The following is a 12,384-nucleotide window of genomic DNA, read 5'->3' as shown; positions in this document are numbered from 1 at the left end:
AGTGATGAGGTGCCAGTAAAGGAAGCAATTTACTCAGCTGAGGCATTCAATATGACCTGACACATCAATTTCATAACCTGGATCCATCTGTTCTAAATACCGGTGGAGGTTGAAGGCTGAAAGACAACTTACTTTTAGTGGCCCTGGATACAATTTCACTCTTAATCAAACAAATCGCTGAACTAGGCAAATGTTCCTTTTTAGTCCACCATTTTGAATTTTGTCCATAGTTTTAAAGGCTGTAAAACATAGCTCTTGAGAAATTATGCTTCTGGATGATGTATTTCCTCATACATTGATAAACCTTTTTTTTTTGTTTTTGACAAGGTAAAGGTTTATTGGGTAAGTACCAAAAAGGTACCAAAGTTAAAGGTTACAAAAGACTTCTGGGTATATCCATACAGTCAACTACAACAACTCCCTAGCAACTCCAAAAAGTCCATATATTGATCTATACTATCAATGAAACTACTTTTACGCCAACAAAACAAATTATGTCGACACTTGCTTTTAACTCTAGAAATATGAAATTTTTGCCTTTCAAAGCAAGCTTTGTTTCTTTCTAACCAAATAGTCCAGAATATGCACAAAGGTATAGTTCTCCATAATTGCTTCAACGCTTTATGCATTCTCTGATGCTGCCAACTCTCCAATAATTCCTTCACACTCTGAGGCATGATCCAAGAAATCCCACAGATACTGAAAAAGAATTTCCAACACTGTCTGGCTATTCTGCAGTGCATAAGAAGGTGATTCACAGTCTCTACCTCTTCTTCACATAAGTAACATCTATTACTTAGTGTAAAACTCCTTTTTTGTAGATTATCCTGAGTTAGGCAAGCTCCCATGCTGCAATCCAACCAAAACAAGCTACCTTTGAAGGAGCTTTTTTTTTTTTTAACAAAGGTAACATTACCTTTGAAGGAGCTTCAGTTCTCCGGATCTCTTTCCATGGCCAACTGGTATCGTCGATCACATGTATAAAACATTATACTATCATCTATCACATGAAGTAACTTAAAAAATTTTAGACCGCGGTCTAACTTTTCTCTTAAGATTTTCAATTTATTTAGACCATGGTCTAAAAGGTCCAAAAGTTGTAAGACAAACTAAACAAATATCATTTACTAAATAACTGTCTCAAAAGAGATAACCGCAGAAAATTCACTTCCTAACCTCCTCTCTTCAGGAGCCTATAAATTGTCCGTGTCCACAATGGACGTCACCTAATTACCATCAATATTTGTTGAGTTATCGCCAACGTCTATTTTCTTTTTCTTGTGCGTTCTTCAAAGCTTATTATCATTTGAAGGTTTCTCATCCTCTTCAATAACCTCTTCATTTGCATCTTCTTTATTATTGTCACTTTCATAAAACTCTTCCCGTAGTCTCCCTATGGCATCCTCCAGCTCTCTATTAACCTGAACATATATGATCCACCATACATGTGTATTATGATCGATATAGAACCACGCCAATCAAAACATCATAGTAAGAAGTGAAAAATTGAGAGACCTGAGGATTCTGCAAAAACTCAGAGATGTCAAGTGGGCACGTGGGGCATTTCATGAAATTCTTCTGTGAGCGAAGTTTTCGCCCATTATGGCATTTTCTTTCCTTTATAAACGCTTTTCCTTTAAATGCTTCCTCAAGGCAAGCTTTACAGAAGTTGTGAGCGCAAGGTGTGGTCATTGGGAGAGTTAAAATATTCTTGCAAAGTACACAGCAGAAACCTGCATGTGTTGAAAAACTTGTAACTATTAAAATAATCTTAAATTCTTGCATGATTAAGTTAAGCCATATTATCAAATTACAAATAAAAAAAAGGGAAATTAGGATGCGGATTATTAGGTTGGTTTAATTAACCTTTTAAAAGTGTCCCCTTCACAGATGTTTCTTGAGATTTTCTTGGTGTCTTCTTTGTTCTCTTCCCATCCTTCAAACTTGCTCCAATTACTCTCTGTTGGCTTGGGGGCGGTGGTTTCTTCCATTTCCACCGACCTTCTTCCTCCTGCCCAAATATGAAAAAACCTTCTTTATAAATTTAAATAGTAGAATTTAACATATATATAGATTCGTGTACAATGTAAAAGCAATTTTAGTGTACCTAAACTTGTTATATCAGGTTATCTGTTTTATATTTGAAATTATTAATCCTATTTTCTTAGACCTATCTTTTCAAATGACTTGATAGTCAACATAAGAAATTAAACTTTTTCAAAATATATTGTACAATATATGAAGTTGTGTACGTCGTAATCCCATGAAGAAGTGTGGGCCCTCTCAAAAATGCCAAGTGCCTCTTCAAGTTCAGGAATTTCTGGCAAGGGACGAGGTTTATCCCCATGCTCATCACTGCATCGTCATGAAGATCAATATGATGAATAAATCAGTAAAGAAACAGTAGGAGGGAAGAAGCAATCAGAATTATTTTTAACAAACCACAAACCTCGTCCACGGTGCAGGTTCATTATCACATCTCACAAATAAATACCTACACACCTTGTACCCCTGATAATAATATACAGAGACAAATGACGGCTCAAATTCAGTCAGCTGAATTATATGAACGACTAGCTATAGAAGTTCATATGAAATCTTATAATTAAAATAAGCAAAAAGACTTACTTGTATCCCCAATTTTCTCCAACATTTCTCTATCCTGTACACACCATCATAACGAAGACCATCCTGTGGGGCATAGGATGAACGCTTTTCTTTGTGGGATCTAACCATAAAAAGGTATATATATGAGTCAAACTGAAGAGAAAATGAACATTGTCTCTTTAAGTTTTGGTCATGGAATTTATATGATAAGTTCTAGGAATTTGCTGGAAAAATATAATAATCACCATCAATTTCAATGGTGTATTATACCTAACAACACGAACTGGATACCCTTGTTTGCAGCTGACTCGCAAAGCTTCGTTGGAATTGGTAAATGATTGATCCTTATTCGTTCTTTTGTTGCCACTTAGATCTCTTCCCCCACTACAAATATAAATTGCAATTACAGAAGGAAGAGTGTTAAGTTCTTGTAAATATAAGAATATTATAAATAGTCGTGGTAAATTATTTAGATGGAAAAGGGAGAAATATCCGAGGTGAGCAACCTCAACGCTTGTGTAATTTTCCTTCCCCAGAGTAAGACAGTTTTAGAGGAAAATTACATACTATACAATCTACAAGGTATATGTACAATGGGATTAAAATGGTGAAGGACCAATTTAGTACTTAACAACTACTGAAAAATCAAGGAAAAGATTAAAGTTATAATGTACACAAACAGTGAAAAATTCTTTTCGTACTCCATCGTCTATCTATAAAAGTGCATACTTTTCAAGTTATCAAATTCCCTTGCTGTGAAGAGTAATATGATGTTGTAGGTCAACATTAAACTACCATGAATATGTAGAACATTCTCGAGTGTAAAGTACCACTACCTTCAGAAACAAAGAATGTTGAGGACTCATATATAAACTTGTACCTTCCTGTGTAAAGAAACCATTCTCCATGGTCCTCATCATCTTCATAGCCTCCTGAGAGCACCACAGATTGTGCACCATATTTTGCTTGTCCTGCAATTCCAGCGACATGGGGCCAATGCACACCCCATTGCCTGCAATTCAAGCGATGTGTCCACGATTCCCCAACCAAAACACCTTGATTTCTCTCCGGATCATTCTCCGCCAATATTGGCCCGAAATGATCCGTAGGGATGGTCACAAATATCCTCCCACTTGATGCATTAGCCATTCCAGCTTTTTTAGCTGCTCCTTCCCTAATAAACGGGTTATCAGGGCGATCTTCTTGATTCACCTATATACAGAGGTGGATTCAAGATTTAATTATTATGTTAAAAATACTGGGTTCAGTTGAACTCACGGACAACTGCGCACTTACCTGAGGATAGGCTGTTTGAGGCCTTCTAAGGGCAACATTTTTTCTAGACTCCTTCACAAGTCTTATAGCAGTCACTAATACCAAGTTTATACGCGGTTGATCAATCATTTGGCGATTAATTTGGCTGCGGCACTTGACACATGTATCCTTGCCTTGTCCAATCCATTTCTTGAAGCACTTCAAACAGAAGTTATGGCCACATGACATCTGGAAGAAAAATAAATATCAATCAAGATATATAGAACTTTCACCAAGTATGGAAGCCTTGAAACGATTATACAGGCGTATGCAAATACTTTCAATGCATACATAGAACCAGGGGCAGAGGTACATATAGTTGATGAAAGAGGTTTCATTAACTGAATTCTTTCGTCAAAAATTATACATTGCAAATAAGATAAATACGGTACAAGTCTTTTATATACAAAAGGGCGTTTGGACATAAATTGAGAGATAATGGAAAAAAGGTAGTATTTGAAGTTGAACTTGAAAATGATATTTGAAAGTTGAAGTTGTATTTGGACATGCATTCACTTGAAAAATAGTTGAACTTTTTGGAGTGGGAAAAATTCATTTGAAAAACTGGTTAAAATCAGTTTTTAATATTTGAAAATTCATCTTCAAAAACTTTCTTTTTTTTTTTTTAGACAAGGGTAACTTTTTTCTTGATAAGGTACATAATTTTATTAACATTTGGGGAAACCCCGTATATATATGTCAAAAGGAGATAACCTACACCAAAATATGATTCTCAACAAAAGAGGTCCAATCCTCTTAGGCTTAGGCTCCATACGCACCATACACTTAGGCTTTCCTTCCCCCTTTTATGAGTCCAACTCAGAAAAGCCTCCTTCACTGTACCAGGCATGACCCATTGCACCCTAAACAAATCTAAGGCCTTTAAACAAGTACACCAAAAGTAAACTAGATATAAAACACTGCTCTTTACAAATCTAAGGCCTCTCACCATAACCAACTAGCCAACTTACAATGTAGAAGAAGATGATCTACACTTTCGCCGTCATTTTTTAGATATGAAACACCTTTGAGGATGATTTTCTCCTTTCTCGGATTCTCCGTTGATAAAATCACACCCCTAGCCGCCAACAACACAATGAAACAAACCTTTTTGGTGCTCTAGGGATCCAAATGGTATCATAAAGAGAGGTGTCTTCCCCTCACACTAGTAACCTCTTATAAAAAGAGCTAGCAGCAAATAAACCGTCACCACTCTCCTGCCACCTCCATGCATCCATCAAGTTTTCTGATGTGTCTAGCCCATACAAAAGCTCTACCAAAAATCTCATCGTCCCAGAGATGACGATAGATTTTACAACCCCACATTCTAAATGGGATTTCATCCTAGAGGACTGCCCAAAAACAGAAGAAAGCTTTACAATTTACCTATGAAATACACTAAAGCTATAGTATCCCCCCCCTTCCTCCTCTTTTTGGTGAATCTGCCAGGTTGGTTTGTCACCACTATTGGTGGTTCCAGAAAACACACTCAACATTTGGAGAAGTCTAGCAATCTCCGATACTTCCGAGTCATTTAGTGCGCTCCTAAACATTAGGTTCCACCCTTGTGGACTCCACACTTGTGAGACTGAATTATTTCTTTGTGAACTTAGGATATAAAGCTGGGGAAATAGGTTTCTCAGGCTATCTTCCCCTATACAAAGTTTTCCAGAAATCAATTTTGTCTCCATCTCCCACTTTGAAGGTTATATTGGTATAGAACTAAGCCCATAACCTCCTGATGGATTTCCATACACTACAGCTAACCAACAAATCGTTCTAATTTGTAACCAAATATTATTTTGAAAAAAAAAATTATGTCCAAATGGGCCCTAAATCAATTTGTCTTTTAAACTAATTTCTAGTATAACGTCAAAAATAGTTCAATTTAAAATTATTTTAGGTTGTAGGTTAAAATCCAAATCAATTGTGATATTCTTGCATTTTTCCACTTAAATCTTTTGTTAGAATTTCTAACTCCACCGCGTCATATAACACACACTTATCAACAAAAATAGTTGGAATTGAATCTACAAACGGGAACCTAGAAGCCAAGAACAAGATATGAGAAGGATTAATCAATTTACTAAAGAGGTGATTTAATTAGATTTACCGTGACAGGCCTATCTAAAAGCATATAGCAAAAGGGGCATTTGATGCTTTCACCAAGTACAGACAACACGTCTTTTTCTTCACCCTCATCTTCTTCATTCTCATTAATCCAAATTTGTTTTCCACTTACTATCTCTCGTCTCCTCCTCGCCTTCTCCTTTTCCGTCATCGAGGTATCCGCCTCAATCTCCCGAATCTTCACCACTAGATCTCCGCCCACAGAGATAGGAGGCGGTACTGTCACCCCTTCGAGACCTGTCCCGGCACAGTCCGGGCACTCAAAGTTAACAAAGGACGGTAATGTAACAGGCGGATTTTCCATGCAATCCCTATGCCATGGCGTGACACACGTGATGCAGGTGACTATTTTTTCTTGTAATGGTGTTTTCTTACATAGCATGCAAACGCCTTCACCGTCAATCGGGAGGGAATTGATGGACGCCATTGGAGCAGCTAGATTAATCAAAGACGAAAAAAATAAACAAGAGATGACGATGACACTATACTTTCGGTAGAATGTCGGAAATGACAATTGAAAACTTTATGTAGAAAGAGTGTTACGACTGACTCTATATATAGTGGTGAGATTGAGAACGAAAGAATAATTAAATTTAAGTTTGAGGTCAGCCCATTATACTTTCACTAGATTACCTTAAATGTCATTGCTGAAAATGTAAAGGAGATTTCGTTTGACCATTTTTCAACCAAATGGATGGATGAGATTGATTTTACCGTTGTTTTGTAATCGAAGCTTATTACAAATACGATTGCTGTAATTTTGATGTTTGTCTTTTAGCAATAAATAATTTTGAAAATAAATCAAATTGTTTCGGCAGAAGGTTTGTGAGGGCCATTTACCCCCTCTACTCTCAAGGCTTCTATCATTGCTAGTGAAAATAATTGTAATATATATATGCCTGACATATTTAACATGCGATCGGTTCTTATTGAATAAATAAAAATGTACAGATACTTTTATAATTTCTATTACAATATTTATTTAGACAAGTTGCCAAATGAATATCTATAGTTGGTTGTTTCATAGTATATCTAATAAAATAGCTCCAACTACAAAAATTAAATGCACAATTGATAAGTATACCATTATAACTGGATGCTTATTAATTATGTCCAAAATGACAAAATTATGTTCACACCTATACATTAATTGTCCTAGTACACTACTTCTAGATGTTGAGATATTTAAGTAAATACAATGCTTATTTAGAGCGGGATAAAAAGATTAACTCATCTAATAATCCTAATAGAAGTTATAGAAAAATAACTATATACTTATAAAAATATTCATAATTAAGAGCCTATTGCTTGAAATTATGCCGAGTATAGCTACTATTTCTCACACAAGGACTCTTCTGTTGAAAGACTTTGTTCTCTCTGAAAAATTATCTATTGTGAGAAGACAAAAGAAAAAAGAAACTACAGTAATCTGATTTGCTGACATGGGAGAATTAATTGATTTACTGTAAAAGTACCATCAAAGGTGACGAGAAGATCTAATTTTCCTAATAAAATAGGAATCAACCTAATCTGCCCATTTGGATAAAGAGTCTCAACATAATCTCCCCCAAATTTACTTAAACAATTTTAGACAGCGGATTTTAAGGCCTACCGAAACTTTCGTGTATTTTATTCGCTTCAAAATCATCAAATTTTTTCTTTCCTCTAAATCTACTCTTACCAGTCTATATAGAGCCAATCTTAACCCTTTTTGTAACTAAAATTTTCAAGCTTCTTTGTGATCTTACACACTTTATCACCATCTCCTTGTTCATCTCAATTGGCTATATTTAATTAACCTAACGACTCAAAATGGTGTTTATCAACCAGCTCCATATTGACAATTAACATATAGGTGTAAATATAATTATGTGATTGTGGACATAATATTTGGCATCCATGTTTATACATGATCTACTGATCAATTCTATATTTGTAGTTGGTTCTATTATGAGATGTAGTATGAACCAACCAACTAAATGTTTTACCAAAAATTATGAATAGATTATGTTACCAAACTTAAATGTCAAATGAAATTAAGTTGGCTGATAGACGGCTTCATACTAGTACATTTTCTAAAACACCAGCTACAAATACAAAATTTTTCATAATAATACTCTTATAAAATCAACTAAGTCTACTATCTCCCCAACCAAATTTTGTTTACACTTTACACCAAAAAGACAAAAGGCTTATACAATTCATTTTGTAAAATTATGAATTTGGTTGGGGAGATAGTAGACTTAGTTGATTTTATAGGAAATATTTTGAAAATTTTACAAATACAAAATTTTTCATAATAATACAAGTTTCCTATAAAATCAACTAAGTCTACTATCTCCCCAACCAAATTCTATTTACACCAAAAACACAAAAGGCTTATACAATTCATTCAAATTTTTTGTAAGTTAGTCTTTTGCCCTTCAAAACACCTAGAATTTCTTTCTTTCCGAAGAGTCTACAAGCTTTAAAAAGTGTTTCTAATTGTATTTTTTTCTCAAAAGTGATTTTTAAAAAAATATTTTGGGGGAAAGTTATTTTTTAGCTTCTGAAAAATAGTTCCTGCTAGTTCCTAGAAAGTACTTATTTCTCCCAATATCTTGGTCCAACACTGCATTCTTTTTTAAATTAGCACTTTTGACCTCCTACAAGCTAGGCCAAACAGGTTGAATGTCTTTGTTAAATTTAGTTTACATTTTCATCAATGACTTTTAAGATAATCTAGTAAATGTATAGTGGACTCCACTTCAAAACCATCAAATTTAATTTTTCTTTCCTCCTCAGTCTCACCACTATGTATAGAGTTAATCTTAACACTCTTTCTACCTAGAATTCTTAACCTCATTTACGATTTCTAAAGACATAGCGATCACCACTCTCCCGTTTATTTCTACACACACCTAGTTATAGTCTAACGGCGTTCATCAATCCACGCAAGATTGATGATGAAGGCGTTTGCATGCTATGCAGAGAAACGTTGTCACAAAAACAGACGGTCACATGTGCCATGTGTTTTACACCATAGCACATGGATTGCCCAAAAAATCCACCTATTACATTATCATCCATCGTTAAATTTGAATACCCCAATTGCGTTGGCACAAGTCTCACTGGCTGACAACGCAGCATCCTTCCTTAGTGGATACAAACGGAAAACTAGTGGCAAAGTTTTGGGAGATCGAGGTGAATACTTCAATGACGAAAGAAAAGGTGAGAAGGAGACAAGAGATAGCAAGTGAAAAACAAATTTAATTAATGAGAATGAACAAGACGAGGATAAAGAAAAGATGTGTTGTCTATGCTCGGTGAGAGTATCAAAAGTGCGAAGAGATCATTTTGGTCACATTGCTTGAAGCATACAGTGGTCATCTGGGGCAAATAATTGATGGACGCGATGATGCAAAATTAATCTACAATATATGGTGTCCTCAAGAAACTATAAGGATGATGAGGACCATAGAGACTGGAACTCACACGGCATATATGTGCTATGCATCTCGACTATAATGTTTTCTAGTTTAGTTTAAATATTTTAGACTCGAGGCATGTTCTATATCAAGATACAAAATAAGCAATTCATCAAATTTGTAATGCTAAAAGTAAATGCTCGTAACCTCAGTTCTAGTACTTCCCAAAAGCAGTACTAATAAATAATATGGTACTAATGCACATACCTATATAAAAGTGAGATACATATTATGGGGTTTCCTCCTTTCTCTTTGCTCCTTTCTTCATATTGCAATTATTATATATGCACCATGGGGAAAAATCTACGATGCAGCAAAAAAAGAGTGTAACATAGCCACTTGTTCAATATTCATGAATTGCACAACTGAAGTTTTGCGAGCTAGCTACTACAAAAAAATAGTATTGAAGCCAGGATAAAGTGATAGGAGCAATGATTTTAATCTTTTTTTATGAACAACTTTTACTTGAACAGAGAAGATAAAATTAGTAATACTACTAGGATTGAGTCTATTTTACCTCTTCCCTTTCTCGTTTACGAGCCTCTTAATTACTGATTCATTTGTTTTCTTTATCTGTTTTTGAGCATTTATCCTGCAAGGAACACATCTGACTGGAATCTCCATTAGATGAGACAGGTCGACATCAAAATTAAGATCGAATGTGTATCTTAGAACACTGACACCAACACAAGAACATAGCCTGAATGATAATCCATGGCTGTGCCCTTCAATCCGGGTAATAAGTTATTTTAATGTGACAAAAAATAGTATTCATTGTTTCAACACAACTCACTAGTACTTTTTTATTGCCAGATGCACATGAAACAATGATGGAATGAGAGTAAGGTGAGGAAAATGACACAGATCATCAACCAAAATGCTTCTACTTCAGGTGTAGTACAGTGTGCACAGGCAAAAATCGAAAATGGATACATACAGAAACTTTCACTAGAAAAATCTGGTAACTGAGGCAATGCCTTTCTGCTCAACATACTCCATTAAAAGACCAGGAGAATTTTGCAGAAGCACAGCTAAAAGAAATCTAATTCAGAAGTTGTGCTTTACTCTGGAGAAGTGCTCCTAAAGTTCCTTTGGTTCTGTGAAACATTATTTGAAGATGAAAATCTAATAATCCCTAGTATTTGCATTTCTCTCAAATGATTACCATACCTCTTCGAAGAAACTGATACGATATCATGAGCAATACACTCAATACCAGTCCAGAAACAGCAGGATGCAATGAGACACACTGCAACACGTCCTCCTGTGATGAATGCTCCATGAACCAAGAATCTACCAAGCCTCTGGTTTGATCATGGTATTGTGAATTGCTTCTTGAGAAGCACCGATTGTTGAGCCATCAGAAATTAACCACCAGATGTCACCACTTCAAGCACATATTTTCACTTGGTGACCGAGTCATCACACAGAAATTCAATATACTTTTGCTGTTATCTGAAGGTCCAAAAGTTAGCTCCTACAGATGTTTTCCATTTGCACTTGCTTTCCATACAAAAAAAAAAACAGTCAAAAGCTGGTGTTTGAAGCATACGATATTGACTATTTGCTTAAGTTAGATTTAATAAAACCTAAATTTTGTTTCTTTTTTCTCAAAATGGACATATGTACACAAATACTTACTTGCAAGTGACTGATCACATGCCTGAACAAAGGCCAAGTCATTATTCAGAACTTGTAGCAATCACCTGACCAAGAATTCCGGAAGGCTGCAATTAAAAAGACAACAGATGTTGAACAATCAACAGCCTCACGTGTAATGCGAATTTTCTCACAGATAAACACAGTTTTGCATAGCAAGGTATAGAAAATATCTAATTGGTTCCAAAAACTGAAAGTAGCACTATACCTAAACATAAAATCAACTTCTGATCCTAAAAAGTGTTTTTTTATTGGACGTTTCTTTTTTTTCTTTTCCCTTTTATGATCTCAATAGAGGCACAGTTACAAACAGGTCTTTATTCTCCCAAACACCTTTGCAAGACAAGTCTCAGTTACCAAGTTATTCATTTTCAACTATCCAAATAGAACTATTGCAGAACCAAGATTTATGGATGTCAACTACACCAGTATTAAAGCAAGTATAAAGGAGTAGATTGCAAGGCTATGGAATTGAAACGGTTTGAAGCCAACGGAAACCGAACTAGCTAATTACATTCTTTAAATCTCTCGGGAAATAAAGTAACAAATCAGGCAAGAGAGCTTCAAATGAGGCTTTTTTAATATTTATGGATCATTCAGAGGTTCTGAACAACTCAAGGAATAGCGCTATAAAAGGTCAATGCTCTTCATATCTACTCTTCCTTTTGTGGAACAGTAATCATACTTCATTCCCTGCTGTCTCTCTATTAAACTATGTGTGTGAACTATTGCTGAAGGATGTTTCGGATTTTATGTGTGTTAGGCAGGGGGGTTTCGTGCTTTAATAATCGACCATATAACAAAATTAAATTCTGGCCTTAGATACTCCATGACCTTCCAACATCCAACATGTCTCCATCTTCGCTGCTGTTTCAAGCTGACAAACGAGCCCAGGCGAATATTAATTTGAAAGAACAACTAAGATGAGCAGCATACATCTACAACAAGTACTAAAGTGGCTCTTTATGTAGAGACATATTAACCATCTATATATAAAATAATTTATAAACAATAAAATTTAATTTCGTCACTGGAAAAGTAGTCTATGCTATGAAATCAGCACTCATAGAAGGATATTGCTGACATATATAGATAAATAGTGACAAATTTTGAGCCAAAAAAAGAGAAGAAAAAACAATAAATGTGCTGAGAAATTAACTTTTTCTAATCAATGGAATAAAAATAATTAATACAACAACAACAACAA

At 35.1% G+C, this 12,384-nt stretch overlaps 1 protein-coding gene across 1 annotated transcript; it reads right to left on the bottom strand.

The window, feature by feature from the left end:
• Positions 1–821: 821 nt before the first annotated feature.
• On the bottom strand, positions 822–7,075 carry LOC107862111 (E3 ubiquitin-protein ligase ORTHRUS 2). The gene is made up of 10 exons (XM_016707565.2): positions 6,035–7,075; positions 3,904–4,110; positions 3,488–3,819; positions 2,878–2,991; positions 2,629–2,728; positions 2,450–2,511; positions 2,253–2,355; positions 1,867–2,011; positions 1,516–1,733; positions 822–1,421 (listed from the first exon to the last, which is right to left on the bottom strand). The coding sequence occupies exons 1-10, from the start codon at positions 6,476–6,478 to the stop codon at positions 1,290–1,292; spliced, it is 1,857 nt and encodes a 618-aa protein (XP_016563051.2). The 5' UTR covers positions 6,479–7,075; the 3' UTR covers positions 822–1,289.
• Between the last annotated feature and the right edge of the window lie 5,309 nt (positions 7,076–12,384).

Source organism: Capsicum annuum, chromosome 3 (assembly GCF_002878395.1).
Source record: "Capsicum annuum cultivar UCD-10X-F1 chromosome 3, UCD10Xv1.1, whole genome shotgun sequence".
Classification (NCBI taxonomy): Eukaryota; Viridiplantae; Streptophyta; class Magnoliopsida; order Solanales; family Solanaceae; genus Capsicum; species Capsicum annuum.
This window is presented reverse-complemented; position numbering and strand designations above follow the sequence as displayed.

What these genes read in the sequence shown, in the direction of transcription:
- LOC107862111 (XM_016707565.2), bottom strand. Translation starts at nt 6,478, where the DNA reads ATGGCGTCCATCAATTCCCTCCCGATTGACGGTGAAGGCGTTTGCATG. An exon ending in TGGTTTCTTTACACAGGAAG is followed by an intron (nt 2,992 to 3,487) that starts GTACAAGTTTAT and finishes TTATATTTGTAG; the next exon opens with TGGGGGAAGAGATCTAAGTG. An exon ending in CTTCTTCATGGGATTACGAC is followed by an intron (nt 2,012 to 2,252) that starts GTACACAACTTC and finishes ATATTTGGGCAG; the next exon opens with GAGGAAGAAGGTCGGTGGAA.